Source organism: Vigna radiata, unplaced genomic scaffold, assembly GCF_000741045.1.
Source record: "Vigna radiata var. radiata cultivar VC1973A unplaced genomic scaffold, Vradiata_ver6 scaffold_146, whole genome shotgun sequence".
Classification (NCBI taxonomy): domain Eukaryota; kingdom Viridiplantae; phylum Streptophyta; class Magnoliopsida; order Fabales; family Fabaceae; genus Vigna; species Vigna radiata.
In genome coordinates, this window is record NW_014542469.1 from 136806 (window position 1) to 161528 (window position 24723).

Here is a 24723-nt window from a genome sequence, read left to right on the forward strand (position 1 = left end):
AATAAAACTAATGAAATAAAAATCTAATAAAAACAAATCTTAAAAAATAAAACTAATAAAAACAAATCTTAAAATATAAATCTTAAAAAAATAAAACTAATAAAAACAAATCCTAAAACATGAAACTAATAAAAACAAATCTTAAAAAAGTAAACTAATAAAAACAAATCTTAAAAAATAAAACTAATAAAATGAAAATCTAATAAAAACAAATCCTCCTAAAAAATGAAACTAATAAAAACAAATCTTAAAATATAAATCTTAAAAAAATAAAACTAATAAAAACAAATCTTAAAATATAAATCTTAAAAAAATAAAACTAATAAAAACAAATCCTAAAAAATAAAACTAATAAAAACAAATCTTAAAAAATAAAACTAATAAAAACAAATCTTAAAAAATAAAACTAACAAAAATATAATCTAAAATAATCTAGAAAACCCTTAAACGGATGTGGGAATCCGTCAACGGATGTCAACATCCGTTTAAGGGTAAACGGAAGTCGCCATCCGTTTTAACGGTTTTACGAAGGTTAAAGGTTGGATACAACACCACCACACCAATGTAATGCAGAGATATAATAATTGAAGGACAAATTCTTCAAGAAGAAATCGATATCTCAATTATCACTTGAAATACAAGAAGAATGGGAGAAAAAATTTCTAGAAAAATAGAACAAAGAATTCCTGGGAAGAAAGCGTAAAGATGAAAGCATGAAGATAAAAAAAAAAGAATAAATAGGTTATGTGGGGGTGGGAGAATAAAATTATAAAATTTTATTTCTAAATATAAATTTTTGCTAAAGGATAAAATTGGAATAGAAAAAATAGAGCAAAGGGTAAAAATGGAATGGGGGGTGGGGGTTGGAAATGGGGAGGTACAGGGAGTAACCCCCCCCTTATGGGCTGGGAATAGAATAAGGACTCATCATCATTTGATTTTTGCAAAACCTCTGCCACATAAACTAGACATAACCATATCTAAATCCTTACCATCACAAAACACCACCTCCAAATCAACCTTTAATATTAAATCCTTCCAATAAGAAAAACACCAACCCAAACCTCACAAACACTTTACTTATCCCATCTTTTAATCTAACAAATATATTCTCAAATATTTTTAGATCTCCACAACAATCAAAAATATCTTGAAGATATTGGATTATTTAGGAGATAATTGGAAGATATTACATTATCATAAAGAAAATTAAAATAACATAAAAGCCTAAAACAAAGTCCAATCCAAATTCTACATAAAGAAAAATACATTAAGGGAGCATAGGAACCCTTTGGGGGGTTCAAATTTCGTCCTCTCTCTCCTCTCATGTTCTCCACCCCATCTTCTTCTATTTTCATGTTATTTCTAAATTTCATGGAGTGATAAGCCTCTATGATTGATTGTATTGTAATTTCTTAATTGGATTCTAAGATTAGACAAATAAATTTGTTTATTCTTTTGATTCTTGTTGTGATTTATTTTTATCTACGTCTTTTGCTTCTTAATCAAGTAAAAGAATGATTTTTACAACATAGCAAGCTAACATGGTATTAAATCTACATAACATATCAATCATATAAGTCCATGAGTTTTTAATTTTATTTGAGAATTTACTTTGATTAAAGTTATAAACTTTCATGCGACTGAATGGATTTTTGCCAACAATTGAGGGTGTACTTTGTAAAAACTTTAACAAGAATTACTCAAGAGTGTACTTTACTTAATTAACTTTTTATTTAATATAAGAGGTAAAAGATTATACATGATTTAGGCATAGTAATATTTAATTGACAATATACTTTGGTTAAATTTATTATGATTAATGTACAAAATTCTTGCTTTTAATTGATAATGTACTTTGGTTAAGAGTGAGACCACTAACAAATTAATTGAGAATTTACATTGAATAATTTGAAAATATAAAACAATAATTATTTGAACAATAATCTTTAGATAACCAATGATGAATCCTATTTTGAAAAAGTGGTGAATTCAATCTATTTTTTTCTTTAATTTGTTATTGATCTTTGTCTTCTTTATTGTTTTTGTTTTACGAACCCTTTTTTATAGTTTTTATAAGAAATAATTTGTTAAGAATCAATTCCGTGTTTGTTGGGAGATGACTTAGGGATGAATTTACCCTTTCTATTTTATTGGCTACTATCTTAACAATATTGAAGTTGCTATAATTTAGTAGAATAATTTTATTGCTATAAGTAGTGATATCTAAGTTTTGAACCCTTTTGATGTTTATGAAATAAGGGAGACAAATATATGCTGAACAATCTTTGGGACGATCATTAAGTGTAGGGTGAGAAATCATGTTCAAGGGGATTTTTTTTTTTTGAAAAATCATATACATGTACATTTCTTTACATACTCTAATACTTCAATTTATTCTGCATAATTTTTACTATACTCTAATGCTTTGGTATTCTTTTATGACATTTTTCTCTAATAATAATAATATACTTATATGCTTTTATACAACTCTTTTTAATGTTATTTGCTCTTATATAAGGTGTCAATTTACATATTATCTCAACCATGATTTATGACATAAGGGAAATTATCTATCATTCATTCATACATATTCATATTGTTCATTCTCTATATAACTCTACTATACTTTATGAATAATGAATGTTCTGATTTAAACTTATATACTCTGATATACAATAAAATTATTTTCTTCGTATACTCTGATACTTATTTGCTTTGATACATATGAAATGTTCCTATGATAAAGTCATTTGATACTTTATTTGAATAAAAACTTTGATGCTATGATATCTTAATGCTCTGATATTTATTCATTAATGCTCCGATACATTTTCGAATATGCTTTGATACATCATACATGATCTGATTAATTGTTCTAATACACTCGTACCTAAATCAAATTAATATGTAATTAAGTGCAGTATAAACTAGAAAGTGATTCCTAGATCATTTCTTAAGGACCAAACTTTTGCTTAGACAATAGGTCAAACACGTGGTGGGGAGTTTTTGAACAGATTTTGTGAAATGAAATGAACTAATTAACATTCAAATTAAACACAGAATTAACAACAGGTTGGCATTTGGATCAATTGCAATGCTTCCTATCCTTGATTAACAACAAATAAACACTCCTCTTACCCCTAATCCAGCAAGAATTAGCCAACTAAGTGAAGGATAATCCAGTCTTCAAAATTGTGAATTAAGCGAACGCAACACACCTATTCAATTGAATCTGCACCATACAAACTAATCAACTAAGCGAAGATTAATCACCAATTAGGCAACTAAACTATAACTAATTGCAAACACAAAACAAAACTTAATACAATGCAAGGTAAAGACAACAAAATACAACCACACTTTAGAAATCTCAAGTAGGCACTGCAATATCCCCAATTACCAACCCACACGGATTCAAGCTACCATTACTACAACTTCCAAACAACAAAACAAAATTTGAAACATTCGAGCAAAACCAATGCAGAATTAAAACTCAATGTGGAAATGAAATTCAAACACGAAGTTCAAACTAGAAAACGAAATCAAAACGAAATGGAAACGAACTCAAAACGAAATGGAAAAAACCACATGGATTCAAGCTACCATTATTACAACCTCCAAATAGCGAAACGAAATTTGAAACATTCAAGCAGAACCAATGCATAATTAAAACTCAATGCGGAAACGAAATTCAAAAACGAAGTTCAAATTGGAAAACGAAATCAAAATGAAATGGAAACGAACTCAAAACGAAATGGAAAAACCCTAAAACAAAATTGAAATGGGAGAATGGGAATGGAATTGAAAGTGCAGCAACAAAATTGCAAGCTAAGAGAAGAAAACGAAATTGCAGAATCAAAATTATATTGCTGAAATTGAAAGTGCATGAAAATGTAAATGAAAAACTAAAACCCTACAAGGGGGAGCAATAGTCCAAAATCAGCCCCACAATTGGGCTTTTACAATTCTGACCCAAAATAGTCCAAAGGTGCAAATCTGTCCAAAAATACATAAAAAAAAATTACAATTGAATTAAATCTAAAATGCTTATGTGGAGAGCGATTGTTGATGTTTTTGCCCTCTTGAAATCCCAAAATAATATTTCAAACATTTCACTGCAATTAATAATGGAAATAATTAGTCTCAACTAATTCAAATTAATTAAAATAAGAATTAGTGCTCAAATTAAGCCCAAATATGAAAACTAAGGATATAGTGGACATTTAATCACAATTCCTTAATTAAATCTAGTACAAGAAGCTAAGTGAATATTAGAATATATTGATTCATCAAAATATACCACAATTAGCCTTTTGCACTCCTAGGCAAAATCAAGACGCAGATCAAGGAACACATCAAAGGACATCAAGAGAGTGGCACTACCTTAGGACACAGTAACAAAAATACACACAAGAACACAAACATATTTACACAATCCTTAATGAATCTAGAAAAATACACACATGAAAATCATCCAAGCTATTCAAGACATGGCAAAATACTCAATCGGCCCAAGAAGTGAATCAAATGCAACAGAATCTCACAAATGCACTATCACTGTATCTCTCAAGTGTCTAGGTTAAACAATGTCAACTCAATGCACTCAAGTAAGCAAACAACAAACAGACTTGGCAAACCTCTAATATCAACATTCAAAACATATGCATGTTCAAATCAAAAGGTCTTTTCAGAGTTGTAATGGGCCCAAGGACAAGGGAGGATAACATATGGATGAGAAGCTACAAACCAAAAGAAAAAGAGGAGCAATGAGGAACAAGTGAAAATACAATCAAATCATACCTAAAACCTCTAATCTTTTTATTTAAAATGACTCCACTATTCAAAATTTTTATTTTTCCAATTTTTTTCTATCTTTTCTTGTCTTGTCTCTTTTCTTTTCTCTCTTTTCTTTTATATTTCTCTATAACACTACTGTAAAAGACAATATGCATAACATATTTATGCAACAAGCATAAGAGGAGCCAAGAAAACTGACCAGTCAATTCATAAGAATCCCAGGAAGACCACACTTGTTCCCAAAACAATTCCAAAACTCCAAAATTCCCTAGGGTTAAGGTAATCATGGTTTTTCACTTAAGGCTAATGTATAACCTTCAAAACAAAGAAAAGGGGAAAACATAGGCTCAAAGTAGTTATAAAAGGATTAAAACGAGGTCAACTTATTTGGCTAGAGAGGCTCAAGAATAAAATTACCTTTATCATTTCCAAACATGCATATCAATCAAGAATCGTCAAAAAGAGTTAAGCCAAGGCACATGTGTAAGCAATCAAGAGATATATCACACACAAGAAAGAACATCAAGTGACTTAAATTCTCACGTAGGGTATCTCTATCATATTCAAATCAACCTCTCAAACATCATAATCATCTTTCTAAGTAGAGAAAAGCAAGGAATTCAAACCATAAGTATCAATCAATCAAGTGAAGGAAGAGTCTACAACCAAACAAAATCCAACAATCAAGATAAACATGCACAACTGTACAGAAGACAAAATAAAAACAACCTAGAAAAGAAAAACCTAAACAAAGGAAAATCTCCCCCAATAAACCACACTTAAACTACACAATGTCCTCAATGTGTCACAAGCATAAGATCAACAATCAGAACAGTCGGCAGATATGGACAAAGTGAAATAAAAGTGAGAAAGGAGAGAGAAAAAGAAAACTCCCTAAGTCAGGGTAGAAGGTGCCAAACTTGATTGAGCAAAGAAGTCTCCTTCACAACTGCATCTACCAAGGAAGGATTGGTGATGAGTGGGTTCAACCGGTGCCCGCAATCCTTAAAGCTTTTGTCTATGTATGGACCGATTTCAACCTTAGGCGTTTGCTGGTCAGATTTATGCGTGCCTCCTACAATACGATTAGTGCATTCCAATTACAAAGAATTTGTATGCAGAGGTACAACACCCAATCCCAATGTACCAGACTGAACATCAGATATACTCTCATAACATGAATGAAGTTCACATTTACAATCAATATCCACAACAGTTTCAGATTCATGTTCAGTGCATGGAAAAGAAGCATTCAAATGTGATAGCAAAAAGTGGTTCTTATCATGCAAAGAGTGAAAATTAGAAACATGCTCATCAATAGTATAATCAAGTATCTCAGCATGAAAAATAGATTGGTGCTCAAATGGATGTTTCATGGCATCAAGAATATTAAAATGAACAACAATGTTGTCAAACTCCATGGACAAGGTACCAACATAGACATCAATTTTAGTTCGTACAATTTTTGAAAATGGTCTGCCTAAGATAATTGGGGCAGACCCATGGGAAAATCCTTCCTCCATTTCAATAATATAAAAGTCAACAGGAAAAATGAGTTCCCCAACCTTAACTAAAACTTCCTCTATGTAACCTGTGGGGTGGGCAACACTCTTATTTGCTAACTGTATGACTACACCTATAGGTTGCAAAGTTCGAAGAGAAAGAGATTTAAAAATTGACAGAGGCATGACATTTAATGAAGCACCCAGATCAAGCATGGTATTCTCAAATTCTTTATTTCCAATAATGTAAGGGATGCAGAATGTACCTGGGTCTTTGCATTTTTCAGGAATGTGTGGTACAGATTTATGTATCATTGTAGATACATTTTTGCCCATGTTGATTATTTCATTTTCCTTCATCTTCCTCTTATTGGTGCACAAGTCCATCAAGAATTTTGCATATCTAGGAATCTGCTTGATGGCATTGAGCAAAGGTATGTTCACCTCCACCTTCCTAAAGGTCTCAAAAATCTCCTTATCGACTTCTTCTATATTTTTGCTTTGAATAACTTTAGGAGGAAAAGGGAGGGGGATAGGACGCTGCTACAAGTCAAAAAATTATCCCTCACAATTGGGCTTTTACAATTTTGACCCAAAATGACCAAAAGGAGAAAATCTGACCAAAAATACATAAATATGAATTTACAATTGAATTAAATCTAAAATGCTTATGTAGAGAGTGATTGTTGAAGTTTTTGGCTGCTTAAAATTCCAATATAATATTCCAAACATTTCCCTAAATTAATAATGAAAATAATTAGCCTCAAATAATTCAAACTAATTAAAATAAAAATTACTCCTCAAATTAAGCCCAAGTATCAAAACTGAGAAAATAGTAGACATTTAAGCACAATTCCTTAATTAAATCTAGCACAAAAAGCTAAATTAATAGTAGAAATATTGATTCATCATATGTGTGTGTGTTCATATATATATATATATATATATATATATATATATATATATATATATATATATATATATATATATATATATTTATATTTGCTCTGATAAGATATCTATTATATTTCGTAAAATCTATGTGATACTTTTCATATTAGTATTTGTATTTCTTAAATATAAAAAAGAGGGAGATTGTTAAGACAAGATCATTTAAGTAAACTTTGTTTTAATGTTTAACGAAAGTATTTAACGAAATATCTTTTAATAAAATAAATCTTATAGGATAGATTGCTAAATGTTGAATGTATATACGACCTAAATGTTAAATGTATAAACGACATAAGTGTTAAACGTTATTCAAACAAATTATGTCTAAATGCTTATAAACGTATTATGCCTAACCATTTATACATGTACTATACTTAAACACTCATACACGTACAATGCCTAAACGTTTAAGAAACTTGTAATGCTTTAATGTATATACGAGATAGTAATCCATTGTCTATTGTGTTGTGCTATCTTTTTATGTGCAAATCAAATCTGGACAAAACTTTATTCAAAAGTTATGTATAAGATCAAAAGAACATTAAGATCTAAAAGGCTACATCCTTATGTGAAAGTCAATGCTCTAAGTAATGAATATTTTTCGAAGAAGTTTATATAAAGAGTACTGCATGAAGAAAAGAAAAGAATCAAGAAATATTATTGCTTACGCTTACACTATTGTTTTCTCTCTCAAGATTACGTCGTCTAGACTTTCTATTTTAAAAAGAAAAGTTTCTTTACAAGTTTTAGATATTCTTTATACTGAATTTGTATCCTCTCAAAGAGAGTAAACATTTGTACTTGTATTTCAAAAACACTTTGTTGTTTTATAGATTCAGAAGTAAATCAAAACACTTGATAGTTTAGCTCAATGGAGTTAAATGATCTAGTCAATTGGACCGGTGTTATATCAGGAGTAGTGAAACTCATATAACCAATTGGATTAGTTTGTAAAACCAGGATTTGTCAAACTTGTTTGTAATCTTTGAAAGATTAGTGGAAACCCGTAAGAGTGCTTAAAGGAGAACTGGACGTAGCTCAATTTGGAGATAACTAGTGTAAAAATAAGTGTGCCTTGTTGCTTTCCATTTTAAAATGTTTTCCAAACTTTTATAAAAATCTTTAAAGGTTCAACACTAATTGGAGGCTGAATAACTCCTGTAATAACGTCTAACACTTATTTACAAAAAAAAATAAAAATTAACTCAAACATTTCCTTTCTAGAGTTTACTTATGTTTCACTACCCACTCTATTATTATCCTTAGTTTTTATATGAAAAAGAAATTATTTTAAAAATTCTAAATTTATAAATTTCTTTTCTTTTTGGCTATTAGGAGATGGTAAACGAAGGGCAAATTTTTTTCAATCTATATAGTTGACATAAATTAATGACACTTGTGTGAATTTGACATATTGACTTAAATCTTTACTTCCGTTTATGTGGTCCTCTTATCCCTAATAGAGAGAAGCTACCTAATATTGTTTCAAAGAAGAAAAATCCAAATTAAGAGAGACAATTAGTCTTTTTCACATTTTAGCAGCGATACAATCAAAGACAAATTCTAATGTTTGTTCTCATTTTTGTTAATAATACCAGAATAAATGGCGTGTTGCTGTGAAAATATAGAATTGCATTTATAAGAATATTCACAAATTGTACCTAAGAATATCTCTAGTAACATTTGTTTAACATTCAGTACTTTGAAAAGAAAGAAATATTCAATTAAAATTGAAAAAGGAGTGGAAAGAGAAGCATAAAAGAACGGAATGAAAAATAAATTTTATTTTCATTTACTATAAATCAATAATATATGAGAATACCTTTCAAAACTTATCCTAAACATAAGAATTTGATAAATTCACTATCCTAAAACTACTTTTAGATATCTTGAAGCAATAACTGCAATGTATTAAATAATCCTAGTGTTACAATTAATAATGATATTTTTCTCTCTTAGACAACTACCAATTAATTATATTCTATATTCCTGAAAATTCCAACAGACCATGTAGATCCTGCGATCGGCAACAATGATTGCTGGCCACATATGTGATGCAAAATGAAGAAACGTTACAGTTTTGACAGCCATGAGAGTGAAAGATGCCAAATCAACAGTTTTCTGGTCCCTCTCTTAGCTTGCAGCATTCCAGACCCATAAATGAAAAATAACACATACTGGGAAAATATTTAGAGTGACTTCAAAGAAAAATGTAGGATGATTCAGAGGCACTTCTGAGAGACAGTGTTGGAATTATTTTCCTAATTTAAAACACCAGAGCTATTTGATATACAGTGTTACCACTAACTTTTCTTCAAACCCCATCATTTAATGATGCAAAGGCTATTTGAATGCCCATTTGGTTCTGATTTCTTTCTAAAAGTGGACACCATTTGCCACCTTTCATCCACCCAAATCAAAAAAGGGGGTACCCTACTCCAACTAAGTTGATTTTGTCGTGCACATTACTTCATGTGGTCAATAATCACCAAGCTATGCTTGATACAAAGTTATACACAATTGCATTCCATCTTGATTGTTTTTTAGTATATCAAAGGGGATAGTTATCTATCATGAACCAAAATCTCAATAAAAATTGAAATCTTCCATCAAAGAAAAAAACTCAAGAACTGTTCAAACTGATCTCATGACAAATGAAAGAAAATAGACAACGGCATACAATCCATTTCATCCTCATCAGCACAATCAATTGTGCAAATCCACAACTAGATTGAGAGCAACAAAGGACCCTTATTGAAAGCTTCAACAAGTTCAAGCTTTAAGCATTGGAGTACACACAGACAAGGTTTTGAATCCATAAATTTCTGAAAAGACATAACCACTTAGCCACCTACTCCCACAAGAAGGGAAGTGTAAGTGGGTCGTCATTTTCAACCAAACCATCTAACCCCATTTGCAGCATTCCATTGTAGTGAAGGTTGGTTGTGTTATCAAGAACCAATACTTGACCACTAGGCTTATCTTTTTCCGTTTCTGAGTATGCATATTCATTGACAGTATCAAAATGCACAGATCCTGATGGAGATTGCATTGGACATGTAATGCTAGATTGCACCATACTCGACTCTGGACTTTGTGATTGAAGTGTTGACAGAAGATAGAGAGCACAACCTGAGTCAAAGGATCCAGGTTTTGCATCTGAAGAGTGCTTTCGGCTGCTCTTTCCACCACCGGTTGATGGGGTGATGGTGCCATGAATAGGCTGACAAATGGGAGCTCCAAGTATTGCTCCATTAGCATTGGCTACAATAGGGTCATTTTCTTGCCACAGAGGATGTCCTTTGTCTTGCTTGTGCTTGTCAATTCTGTATAACAGTCGAGGTGGATCATAACCAGATTCAGCTCCAGTTTTTGCAGTGGCAGACCACATACTCCTCATAATAGGGTTGACATATGTCTCCGGGCTGCCAAAATGCAGGATTCTAGGTCCTAAGTTGCAGAAAGGCAGTGCAAAAGTTAACATTAATTACACTAGTGGAAGATGGGAAATAATGACAAGAAACTGTTAATGAAAAATATGACATGAAGCTGTTTAGAATAGGTTAACAAGTTTTGTTAATATCGAAGAAAGGAAGTAAATGAATTCTTTAGTTTAGATGTAATAGATGTTCTATTTTCACTAAAATGTTCACTTTTGTATCTGTAATATCAGTCTAAAACCAGTGATTTAAGTTTATATCCTTCTACTTTGCTTCCACTGTACGGTAAATATTGAATTGGTCTTATACTTCCAAAACAATAAATGCATTTACATTTTCATTTAATAATTTCTTTCCAAGATAGGAGGAGAATAACACTTTTTTTTAACTTAACTAAGTCTCCTTAACAAGTACTCACAATGCACTAAGGAAGCAATAACGAATAATTCTGAAGGACAAAATTTAAATGCATTTCTATAGGCACTTTTGGTAACTCGCATGGGTTGGCCTAGCAAGTTTAGGTAATTTGCATGAAGTCACAGGTTCTAACTTCAAAACTTAGTTTTGTTCAATTCTAAATCTTCCTACAATATTCTTCTGCTAATCCTCCTACTTGCTTAATAACATTAAATATTACACTTTCTCATTATACATTTCTACTTGTAATTCCTTAAATAATGCTTTTGAGGCCTTTTCTTTAATTAAAAATAAAAGGGTTATGTATTTACCACACATGACAACGGAATTAGGAGTTACTTATTGTTTTATGAAATGTTATGCACATTGCATTTAGTTTTCAAAGTATAGCTCAAAACATTGAATATGTCAATATATGAAATAGACCGACAGCCTACAGGTAACTAGCATAAACAAAGGTCTCTGCTCTCATATAAGAGTTTCAAGAAATAGAAATCCTCTTCTACTTCTTTTTTTCCACCAACAAACTTAACGAAAAATTGAACTCCATGGGAACCATGTATGATCTAAATGTCATATTCCAACACTAGGTTTCTAGTAAAAGTCAAAGATTGATAATCACTTAGCTTTATCGTCACAACATCCAAATAGTATTGGGTTAGAATAATCTAATTCAGAGTAAAATAACCTTAAGCAATGGTCTAAATTCTAATTCCATTTTCACAAAGGTTCACGGCACTAATCAGCTTAAAACTAAAGGGTTATAGTTTGGTGGCAGGGTTTTGTTGTTTCTTTCCAATTGGGGGTTATCCTTTGACACTTACTCCAACTCAATCACACAACTGAGATCAATTTAACAATAATATACATAAGGGCATATTGGCACAAACCTTTGTAATTGTACATGAATTTCTCAGCAGCCATGAAAAGAGAGGGAGGCTGAGGTTTCCTCCTGCGCCTGTTATGCCCATCAAGCCTTTTCCTACAACTCCTCTTAACCTCATCAAACTCCCCAAGTGAGTGAAACCTACACAACAACAATTGGCAACACCCCATGTTACAGAACACATCAAACCAAACAACAGAAGGGGACAAATTCCAATCCCTAAATCTCCAACTCCCACATAGCCAAACTCCGAACCATACCTGCTGCATTGCTGGCAGAACCGTTGTTGTTTGCCCCCCACCAACACAACTGGGGTCTTGGAGTGCTTTTCACAGACCCTATGGCGCCTATGATACTCTCTGCAATCACTGAGGTCAGAGATGCATCCATCAACAGAACAACACATATTCTGTGATCCATTCTGAAGGCGGGATCTTTTTGATGACCCAGATGGTGAAGACACAGTTTTTGACTCTCTAGGGTCCTTAGCAACATCTGGGAGTGATTTTTCCTCACCAAGCCTCAAATCCACTGAAGCAGCTTCATTCCTCTGTCCTTCACCATTAGCCAGCTCCAGCCCACGTGGATCCCAAGCAAACTCTTTCCCGTCCCAATCCATAACCAACAGTTAGTTGCTCCCACAAACTATGATGCTTTATGTCCCTTTTAAGATGCCAAAGCCAAACCTGTAAGGCACTCACTCACACAGGAATCAGAACTTGAATCCCTTTGTGTTATCACCACAAGCTGAAGAAGACTTTGACTTAGGAACCAAAGCAGGATAAAGGGGTCAATCAACGACACCAAGATGGAAATCAGAATTGGGTTCCCAGAGGAAGCCAAAAGAATCAATGCATTAACTGAAAAGATTGCTAAAAATTGAAAGAAAAAATAAAAAGAGATGGATATTGGAAGATATTCTGAAAGACTATAGACATGAAGGTCACCTCAACCTCAAATGCAACTTGACCCTCAAAGGGGTTGAAAAGAAATTAATGTCAATTCAAGGACTTTTGTTGTTTTCTGTGAGAGAATATAAAAATAACAGACAAAGCTTTCACATTTAAAAATAATCGCAGAGAGAAACTTCACCAAACTCACATTTATGCAAATCTTAAACCCCTTAAATTCTCAAAGCTGCAGATAGGCCTCCAAGAAAATGGGCAGAGAAGGTGCAAGACACATGTCGTGTTTTTTATCTCTGAGAAGAGAAAAAACTTTGAGTGAAAAAGTGGCTCACCAACTCCAATTCAATGAGCTCTAGATGTGAAGTAGGGGACACAATCTAGATCAATTAGAAGCAATTACCTTTACTCAACAAAAAATTATGCAAAACACTGTTCTTTTTCTTTCTCCTTTGTTTTCTTGTTGTTTTCTTACCTGTATGTTTCACTGGTCTTTCATTTTTGACTTTCTTTTTTTAGGTCACTCTTCGTTAAAGTAACCATAAAAAATACTTACTTCTTTCATTTATAGAAATTTAACACTTATAACGAATTTACCTCACATATTAGTTAAAGTTTGGTTTAATTCATCCTTAAATCTCGAACATTTTGAATAATTTAACGAGGTCTTTAAATCAAAAAAATGCAACCATATATTTGATTTTGTAAAATTTTTATAATTACGTTTTTTAAATTGTCAGAAAATAAAAAATTAAGACAATTTCACTAGCCGATCTAATTATAAAACATTGTAAAAAATTGAGAACTAATTAAAACATTAGTTTAAGGACCTAATGAAAAATTTTCAAAATAGACCTCCCAATATATTGAATAAAACTTTCAAGGTAATAAAAATAGTAACAAACCTTTTTAACAAAATCTAGAAGAAGGAATGAAACCCGTGGAACTCAAAATACTTATAAAATAATTCATATTTGTCTCATCCAAAAGTGACAAGTAAAACTTCAAATATACCATATGTCAAAAACAAAATCACATGTCAATTTCTTTTTGTTCTATGTTTGCAATATAATAACACCCTTTTCTATGTACTTTCGATTTATTATTAATTATGATTTATTAGAAAACATACAGATGATGGATTTAACTTTTAATTAAATAAGGTTCTGGTTCTGGTTTTAAAACTTTCTAAATTTTAATTGATGATGACACGATGAATTAACACTCCTAAAAATAATGTATCTAGAATGAATAATGGTTGTGGGCAAATGGAAATACAGTAAGGTGGAGAAAGTGACTGCAACTTTGGACTGTACATGCAACTTTCCAGATAATAAGCAATAGTAACAAATGAAAAAGTAAGAATGACAAATATATATAGAGAGAGAGACAAAGACACATAGAATTGGGAGTTGAGTTTGTTGGTTTTGGTTTTTGTGGGTAGAATTGGACTTGAACAGGCTCAAGTTATTTTGTCCAAGGGAAGAAACATAGGTGGTGAAAAAAACAACAATGTTTTAGTTCATTAGAAATTATTAGTGCATACTCTCCACACTTTAGGGATTGGTTAATTGGTATAATTTTTGTGATTGGTTAATTGGTATAACTTTTGGTTTTGGTGCTGGTTTAAGATGACGAATTATTATTGATTCCCACTTTCTTCTTATGCAATCTCCTTTAAGGTTTTCTTTATCTTAAATAAATAATGCAAATAAAATTAACATGAACATTGTATATAAGATAAATGAATTGCATGCATTATTTAAATTTATCTTGATTTTAATTGAAATCATGGATATAATATGAGTATAAATATGGGTAATATTTTTTTTTTAAAAATTTAATATAAAAATAGAGATAAGTACGAAGAGTTATATTTTTTTCTCCATTTTTGGTTTTATATCATTTTTTTAAAATTATTAAAATACTTTTATTTTATTAGATAATTTAAAACGTTTAAATGAAATTTTCTTTCGTCCTTACATTAGTATAGTATTAAGTTCCTAAAATGCTTAATACATTTCAACTTTGACCAAATCACAACATAAAATAACACAATGACATTTTTGTAAACTTTACAAACATATAAGTCTCGCTTCACTAAACAACTGAAGCTATATGTACTTTTTCGCATCGGTTTAAAAACAACTAAAGTCTAATGGGGTACCAAATTGTAAAAAATTTAAAAAGAAAACTGATAGTTTGAATTATTCACTAACTGAATAACATTAATGGCTTCCATTATTTAGAGAACTGCTGCCATAGGATCTTCCAAAATTGACACCTCAATAAAAAAGACCTATACCTTTGGTTATTTACAAAATTGCTACCATATAGGATCCTTTAAAACTGACAATTATAATTTATTACTTGTATAAACAATCCATATGCCTTCGGTTGTTTTTCGAACCAATGCCATGGAGAATTTATGCTTCAGTTTTACACAAAACCGAGGTCAAAAGTGTGTAATGCCTCAATTTTTGGGATGTCATGGGTTTACAAAAATCGGTAAATTTCAAAACTTTATCATAGCACAAAAACATATTTTTCAAAAACCTTATCCTTTCAACATGCATAGTTTATTCAAAACACAATATTTTCAAAAGCCTTTCCCAAGTACATTATTCCAAAAGTAATTAAAATTACTAAGGAAATAAAAAAAAAACTACAATTACATTTTTTTCAAAAGTCTATATCAAAAGAACTTTTTAAAGAAACCTAAATCTTTCTCCTGTCATCGCATGAATCTAACATGGCTCTCGAACATTGTTGGACTATTTCGGCAAGTGTATCGAGTCGTACAAGTAATATAAAATGGTAAGACCAAGTATCGTATCCCAAAAGACTTTCGACACTCGATAAACGTGTGATAACAAGATTAATTAAGACTTAAAGAAAGAGAGATCATTAGGTTTGAATGCAAAAACATAAAATTAAATATGAATGCAATTGATCAATAGCAAAGGAGCACAAAGATGAACGAATGTTGATTAATATGAGATGGGTATGTTGTTGAGGTTAGATTTCACCAAGTTCCCTCTCATGTATATAAGAATTCTTCTTTGTGCATTAATGCCAACGTCACTCACTAAATTACCTAAACCCGATCCCTTGGCGAATAAGCTTGTCCCATATTACTTGTTCATGCAATTCCTAGCATTCCTAGTAATAAGATGTGAAGATCAAGAGCTTAAAGACGACCAAGACTCATACCCTCATCCCTAAGATATATTACTCTTGAGAGTAATTCAACAAGAACCTGAATTGTAAGGAACCTCCCGGCACTCATGCAATTCATAAGTCATGCTAATGAATGAGTTAAACACAACAAGCATTGAAACAAATGAATTACTCTAAAAATTAATGAAAAAGCATATGGAAATAAGAACCAATTCAAATACATGAGAGTTTAAAAGGTTACATCATCCCCCAACAACAAATAGAAATTAGTTCCCCATAAACATGGGGAACTCTATGAACAATGGAAGAGAATGAGAAAGAAAGCCTAAGAATTGGGAAAAAAAGTGTATTGGTATGCTCTACTCTGCAAAGATGCAAAACCTAGAGTCCTAGGGTCCTTTAAATAGTGTCAGAAACGAGCAAAAACAAGGTCTGGTCCAATAGAGTCGAAACAAAGCAGAAACAAGGCCTGATCCACGAAACCCGATGCTTAGGCACCCCACTTAGGGCGCCTGGGCAGTGGACATCGATTTTCCTCGCTCAAGCTTCCATTCAAGGTGCCCAGGCTTCGTGTTGTTCCTCCTTCTAGTGCTTTTTTAGGCCTTTTTGAGCGTCATCTTCTTAGTTCTTCATCTCTGCTTCCAGTATTACTTCAATCTCTGTCNAAACAAGGGGAATTAGTCATAAAATCATTGAAATCAACCTCAACTCTCTTATTCACACAATTTAGTGAAAAAGCATGAGTCTAAGCAAGTGTCTAAGTAAAAAAGGGTGCTTTTAGTATCAAAATCACATCACAAATAATGGTGTTTTAAACCATTATCAAACATCTGCAATATCATCTACTCATGTATAATGAATTATATGATCATCGCCGATAACTTCATTTTCACAAATACACAAACACACACGTGTATGGGGTAAGCTATCGATAAAAAAAACATAAAAACAAAATACATACATGTTGATTATATCAACAATAATCAAACACCGCATAAATAGAAGTAATAACAATAGGAATGCTAATCCTCATAATAAATCAATCATATCTGATTACTCGCTCACTGAGCCTCGATCATCAATCATCAATTTCCGACCTTTGATCATCAATCATCAATCTTCGATCCTCGATTCTTGATCCTTGATCCTCGATCTTTAATCATTTATGTCATCTCCAACATCTCACACCTAGACCCTTGGTCTATCTACCCATTAATACCTATGCTAACTACCTACTATTACAATTATTGTAACACCATTATCAACATAGCCTCACCTGAAGCATCTCAAGTACCATGATCATCATCATAGATACACCACCATCATGACTATCCAAGTCATGAACAACTCCATGAGCATCACATCACCATAACACCATAGTGGAAAAAAGAATTAGTCACACTCTTGTTGATACTTTACATCAGTGGGCTGACATTTTTACAAAACCACTCTCGAAAGAAAGAGTTTATACAATTCGAAATGAACTAGGCATTCTAGATCAAAGTTGTTCACAATAATCTGAATTACCCATTTGTCATATGCTTAATTGTTCATTTTCATTCATTAATTCATGCATTGATACACAATTGTTGTTCTTATCATGTTTATTATGATTCTAGCATGTTACAATATTGAGAAAGTTGTGTTTGCAGGTTTCAATGTGACAATGACAGGTCCAAAGATCAAATATGATGAAACTGATCATATTCACGAAAATTAACAGATTAAACAGATTCATAATTTGTTAAATAATTCAAACTGTAGTTTAATTAATATATTACATAAGTAATGTAATCGATTAAGTCATCGAATATGGCTTTACTCGTTTATAACTGTTGTTTTGTGTTGCTAAACAAGTTTGAACTATTCTAATATACATGTTTGGCATAAATCAACTATCATATGTTGCATATTGTTCAAATTGGTTTTGAAATTCGTCATATATGCATCATTATGAAATGGTAACTTTGTTGTAGATGTGCTAACACATTTATGATATATTATGTTGCATGATAGCCTTTATGAAATGATATCATACATTTAAAACGCAATAATACTCTATGCTTTATCATCATTGCATACATTATCTTGAGTATTAGTAAATGCACGTGATATCATATCTTATATTCATTTGAACTTAATATAAATGCTCTTATATGTATTTGTCACATACATGTGGTATATTGTTTCAAGTTGATTCATTGAGCTCTGAAATACAATGTAACATCAATCATGTATTGCTCACATTCTGGTATAGTGCTACATCTCTTAATGATGGGGGAGCAACACAATTGTTAAAAAAGAAGTGCTTAGTTTCTCACACCAAGAGGGGAGGGGTGAATTGGTGATGCGTAAAAGTGTTTGCTTTCAAAATCTTTTTTGCAAAATAGGATGTCTTTGGACTTTTATTGAAACGCAAGTAAATTTGTATGCAATGAAACAATACGCTTAATTGAATGCAATGATAGGTTAATCGACTATATTTATAGATAAGGGAAGAGAGAATTCAAATGCTGCTTTCTATACCGGTTCGGCCAAACTGCCTACATCCAGTGTCTTTCCACTAATGGAAGCCAAATGCACTATAGAGATATGAGTTTTTACACCAAGAATTTTACAGTGACCTCACGTCAAAATGTAAAACACCTATCTAACCCACTAGTCTAATATAGGCAGTACAAAACAGATATGCAACAAGAACAATCCTCTTCTGTTGTCAACCCCTTTGAGACACCCTCAAAGTCAAGAACCTAGTTCTTCTTCTTGTATACATCATAGGGAATTCCAACAACTCTTAAGCTATTGCCAAAGCTTTCCTTATCACGTAGAAAACACCTTTGTGTGCAGAAGGATCAGACGTTTCGAAAATAGATCAACCTTGCTACGCAAGAAACCTTTAAGACTTTGATCACCACAATCGTTCTAGGTTCTTGGAGCTTTTCTCTCTTCTGTAAGATATCACAGAGTACACTAAAAGATATGAAAATGTAAAGATCAATTCTTCTCTTAAAAATCAAGTCATGCGTCAATATATAGTATAACACAAAACATACACATTTTAATCGATTAGGCTATTAATGTAGTCGAATACATTTCTCAGTTATAACAGAATAATAGTAGTCAAATGCATTAATTGAAAGCGCGTTTAATGTAATTGATTCATAGTAAATGCTTGGTTAACATATTTAAAATTATAACCGTTAGGACAATTATGTCAAGCATTTAAATAGTTTTCAAATCAATAACTAACTTAATCGAATACAAGTTGCATGCAATCGATTAAGTAGAAACACTTAACACATTTTTGAAAACTTTCCTTCACAAAATTCATCACATGACATTTGAAAAGTATTTGTGCAAACATACGAGTTTTAATCGATTTCAACAATAAAATAATCGACTTAAAACTGTTGTTCTGCCACACTTTAAATTTCAAACATAAGTGTTTGTGGTTTTTCATAACCGAAAACTTATGTTATGCATACAGAGATAAAGTCGCATATTGTTGTGACGGATCGGCAAGTGTACCAAGTCACACAAGTAATATAAAATTGTAAGACCAAATATCATATCCCAGAAGACTCTCAACGCTAGACACTCGTATGATAACAAGATTAATTAAGACTTAAATAAAAAGAGATCATTGGTTTTGAATGCCAAAATAGAAAATTAAATATGAATGCAATTGATCAATAGCAAAAGAGCATAAAGATGAACGGATGTTGATTAATATGAGATGGATATGTTGTTAGGGTTAGATTTCACCAAGTTCCCTCTCATGTATGTAAGAATTCTTCTTTATGCATTAATGTTAACGTCATTCACTAAATTACCTAAACCCGACCCCTCGATGAATAAGCCTGTCCCAAATTACCAGTTCATGCAATTCCTAGCATTCCTAGTAATAAGATGTGAAGATCAAGAGCTTAAAGACGACCAAGACTCATACCCTCATCCCTGAGCAATATTATTCTTGGGAGTAATTCAACAAGAACTTTAATTGCAAGGAACCTCGCGACACTCATGCAATTCATAAATCATGCTAGTGAATGAGTTAAACACAACAAACATTGAAACAGATGAATAACTCTAACAATTAATGAAAAAGCATATGAAATTAAGAATCAATTCAAATACATGAGAGTTTACAAGGTTACATCATCCCCCAACAACAAATAGAAATTAGTTCCCCATAGACATGGGGAACTCTATGAACAATGGAAGAGAATGAGAAAGAAAGCCTAAGAATTGGGAAAAAAAGTGTATTGGTATGCTCTACTCTGCCAAAGATGCAAAACTGTATGAACAATGGAAGAGAATGAGACAGAGATCCCTTAGAATTGGGGAAGAGTGTTTAGCTATGCTGCTCTCTGCCAAAGATATATAACCTAGAGCCCTAAGGTTTGTTAAATAGAGTCAGAAACGAGCAAAAACAAGACCCGGTCCAATAGAGTCGAAACAGAGCAAAAATTAGGCTTGATCCACGAAACCCGACGCTCAGGCGCCCCACTTAGGGCACCCGGGCGGTGGGCGATCCTCATGTAAGGCTTGAGCTTCAAGTTGGGTGCCCAAGCTTCGAGACCCCGCCACCTAGGCGACCAGAAGGGGCGCCCAGACGGTGGACGTCGATTTTCAACTCTCAAGCTTCCATAATGGCGCCCGAGCTTTGTGTTGTCCCTCCTTCTGGAGCTTTTCCAAGCCTTTTTGAGCTATATCTTCTTTTATATTCATCTCTGCTTCTAGTATTACTTCAATCTCTGTCAAAACAAGGAGAATTAGTCATAAAATCACTGAAATCAACCTCAACTCTCTTATTCACACAACTTAATGAAAAAGCATGAGTCCAAGCAAGTTTCTAAGTGAAAAATGGTGTTTTTAGTATCAAAATCACATCATTGGTAGCAGTATTTTCAACCGTTATCACATATTAAACACAATGGTATGCTTTGATCAACATAATATGTTCCCAAACATGCTTTTAGAAATGCAACACGGTAAGCATATAAGCATGTAACATGTAACACAGTACAAAACATGAGTTTTTATTAACTATGTGTTGTCATCATCAAAAACACAGATATCATTGAGATTGTGGGTTCAGCTAAACATGTTCTCTCCCTATCAACAGTCTCAGCAACAATCTTTAATGATTTGTAATGAAAATTTTCTTGATGTTTCTTTAAGCACATACTTATTCCATGTTACTTATTCTGCCATGTTTTTTTTGCTAATGCCCAAAGGGGTAGAGTAACTGGAAAACATAGTTCTTGTAGTGCATCATCGAAAAAGGGGGATATTGTTGTCCGTGTTTATGCATCTCTAATTGGTTTATCAGCATATCATATCTAGAAGCATACCTTTTTTGTTAATGCACAAAGGGGGGGAAGTATTGTGAGAAACACTATGAAATGCTATCTTCTTGATATATTGTTGATTGGTTGTGTGCATTCGGAGTATTTGAACTAAAATATGATTGTTATATCTTATGTTTACTCTGAATCTGTTTTGGAATTGTACAAACATGGTTGTTTATTAATCATTGTTGTGCATCATCAAAAAAGGAGGAGATTGTTGAGATTGTTGCCAACACAATATCTATATCAATCTAGTTTTTGATGATGACAACACATTTTTAATAACACATGTATTGTTACTGTGTTACATGTTCTATTGCTTATTGTTTGATATCTTGTTGAACATGTTTTTGTGTGTATAATGATGTGTGAATGCATATTTACTGAGCTTGTATATGTTACATCATATCTGGTTGAATTACACATGATTTGAAAGATGAAAACCACATGCACTTTTATGAACTTACATTGTGTGTCATAAACTGCAAGCTGTAAGTTGACTTCATTATGGGGGAAGTCGAATGAAGCTAAAGTCTATGCACAAATTTACAGAAACCGTGCTATGTGATATTTTGTATTGAAAAGAATTTCAAAGTGTTATGTCTTGTGGTAGACGATTATATGTGTCACGCATTCGACTACATTAGTTGTTTGTTTTGAAATTTTGTTATGCTTGTGCACAATAACGATTGTATTTTTAAAAGTTAGTTGAGCATTGAATGAGAGTCAACTATATTGAATGTGGAGTTAATTAGTTTGATTGGAATGTTACTGCATTGACTGATCTCTTATAACTGTCATAACTCAGTCGACTGAATTAGTAGCATATTTGATTGCAGAAGCGTCAGATTTATAGAAATCTATAAATTGACAAACCTAAGCCGATTCAAAGAACTTTTGGAAATCTAACAATTGCATATTCTGTTTCAAATTGATCTTTGAAGCTCAGAAGCTCCAAGAACTCATCAAGAAGACCATGGTGATCTATCTTTGAAGTGTTTCTAGAGGAGACTTGTGTTGCACACGTAGCTTGATCATTATCTACACATTGAGGGGTTAGACTCATGGAGTTTGGTACACTTTGAGGATTATTCAAAGTGGGTTGCAGATTGCAGGAGATAGGACATCTTGCTGCAAGTCTTGTTGTATGTTTTGGCTATATTTTGTTTAGAGGGTTAGAGAGGAGATTTATATTTTTGACGTGGAGGTCTTCTATAAATTCCTTGCTATAAAAACCTTGACCATTATAGTACAATTGTTTCCTGGTATAGGAAGAACACTGGATGTAGGCATTGAGGTCGAACCAGTATAAAAACCTGCGTTTGAATTCTTTATCCCTACACTTTTACTTTCAGTCGACTCCATTATATGCGTAGTCTACTTTACTTTTCCGCTACAAACAAATTTCTATAACTTGCAATTCAAGAAAGTTTGTAAAGTTTTCTACTTTGATTTAAAGATTGCGAAAAGACTCTGATTTTGAAAACAACCAATTCACCCCCCCCCCCTCTTGGTGTTAAAACGAAGCCTACTTGTTTCCCAACAGATCTCAAGTGTGTTAACAGAAGGTTGAATGGTTTGAGATTCAAAATTTTCATACATGGAAGACCAACCTTGGTCCACAATGATTGTGTCCATGTACCTATAACAAGAAATTTAAGTTGTTAGAAACTAACAATCTAAATATAACTAGTATGAAAGACAAAATTGACTATCTTACATGCACCATAGTTGAAGGATTGAAATATTCAACATCTTGTCTCCCTCTATGATCTCCAATGCATCATTTAATGTGATATATACTGGCACGTGGCACTAGAGGCCAAATACTCTCAAATCCTAGTACAATTTAACTCGTCCTTTGGACAACTTGGGTACTTTTGTCATAAGCTTTTTTAGAGGATCATCCTTCACTTTTGCCATGTCATCATCTTCATGTATCACTAGTTGATGCATGGGCTGCTTCTAAAGACGTATGAATTGAAATAAAAATTTTCAAATTTATCAATCAATATTTATAAATTTAACATAAAAATACTAATAATAGAAATATAATACCTATGGTGTGGCAATGTGTGGCATGATGAATGCTTTAGGCTAGGCTATAAATGTGCATTTGGCCTCCCCCACAAAATGAATTTCTGAAGTTGGTCTTAGGAAGTCTCACTAGTTGACAACTTGTCATATAACTTGAACAAAATTCATTGGCTTCTTCTGTAATGTACCACTTTATGATTGAAGCTTTCGGTCGATACTGATTATTGACATATCTCTTTAAGATTTTCATGTATCTCTCAATAGGGTACATCCATTATAAGAATACCTGCCTACATATTCAAATTTCTCTGACTAGATGAACAATCAAATGAACCATGATATCAAAAAAAGGTGTGAAATACTAGAGTTGTCAAAACGGGTAACCTGGCCCGACCTGACCCGGCCCACCATGGGTTGATCACTTAGTGAGTCAACCCAACCCGAGTCATTTATTAGCGAGCCAAAAAAATTTGAACCCGGCCCGACCCACCACGGGTTGGTGGGTAAATGGTTTGGCTCACTAGCTCACTTAATTATAATTTTTTTATAATAAAAAATTACAAACTTTCTATAATTCAAATTTAAACAAATTTTACTCCCAAATTTCACTCCGAACATGTGTGCTTAATAAATTTTAAAAATAGGGAACTTAAATAATTTTTTCAAGCAAAAAAAATAAATAAATATCTTTTTATGAAATTAAAATTAAATTTTAATAAAATAAAATTATGTAGGTGGGTTGGTAGGCCAACCTGGCCCACAATGGGTTCAACCCGCATGAGCCGAGTTTAAATGAGTCGGATTGAAATCTGACTCGCATAAAAAAAGTACAATTTTTTCAAACCCAACCCGGCCCGAACCCATGGTGGGCCGGGTTGGCCCGCGGGTTGTGACCCATTTTGACAGCTCTAGAAAATACATTTCCAATTTGCACGATAGTCTGATTCCTTCATTTTCCAAATCATCTAAAATTTAAGGGTCAACAATTTTCTTGTAAATGGCATTAAAGAACAAACTCAGATGTGTGAGAATACCTATAACTAAAGCATGTAATATGCCTTGAATAACAATTGGTAACATTTGTTGCATCAATATATGACAATTGTGAGACTTTAAACCAATTAACTTTAACTCTGGCATAGAAACAATGTTAATGTTTTTGACTGTCTTGTACATTTCTTCACCATTATGGGGTTTGGAGACAACATCATCCTCAACACTTGCATTCAATGATTTTTTCAATCTATAGTA

At 32.4% G+C, this 24723-nt stretch overlaps 1 protein-coding gene across 2 annotated transcripts; it reads right to left on the reverse strand.

Annotated features, from left to right (window-relative positions):
* Positions 1 to 9822: 9822 nt before the first annotated feature.
* Positions 9823 to 13228, reverse strand: LOC106780096 (teosinte glume architecture 1-like). Of its 2 annotated transcripts, XM_022776871.1 has the most exons (4): positions 13098 to 13228; positions 12257 to 12682; positions 12001 to 12137; positions 9823 to 10703 (listed from the first exon to the last, which is right to left on the reverse strand). In XM_022776871.1, exons 2-4 carry the CDS (start codon positions 12613 to 12615, stop codon positions 10105 to 10107), a joined length of 1095 nt encoding a protein of 364 aa, XP_022632592.1. In that variant the 5' UTR covers positions 12616 to 12682; positions 13098 to 13228; the 3' UTR covers positions 9823 to 10104. The 2 variants fall into 2 exon arrangements, with proteins under 2 accessions (XP_022632592.1, XP_014523826.1); XM_014668340.2 differs by lacking the exon at positions 13098 to 13228 and having other exon boundaries at positions 12257 to 13045.
* Between the last annotated feature and the right edge of the window lie 11495 nt (positions 13229 to 24723).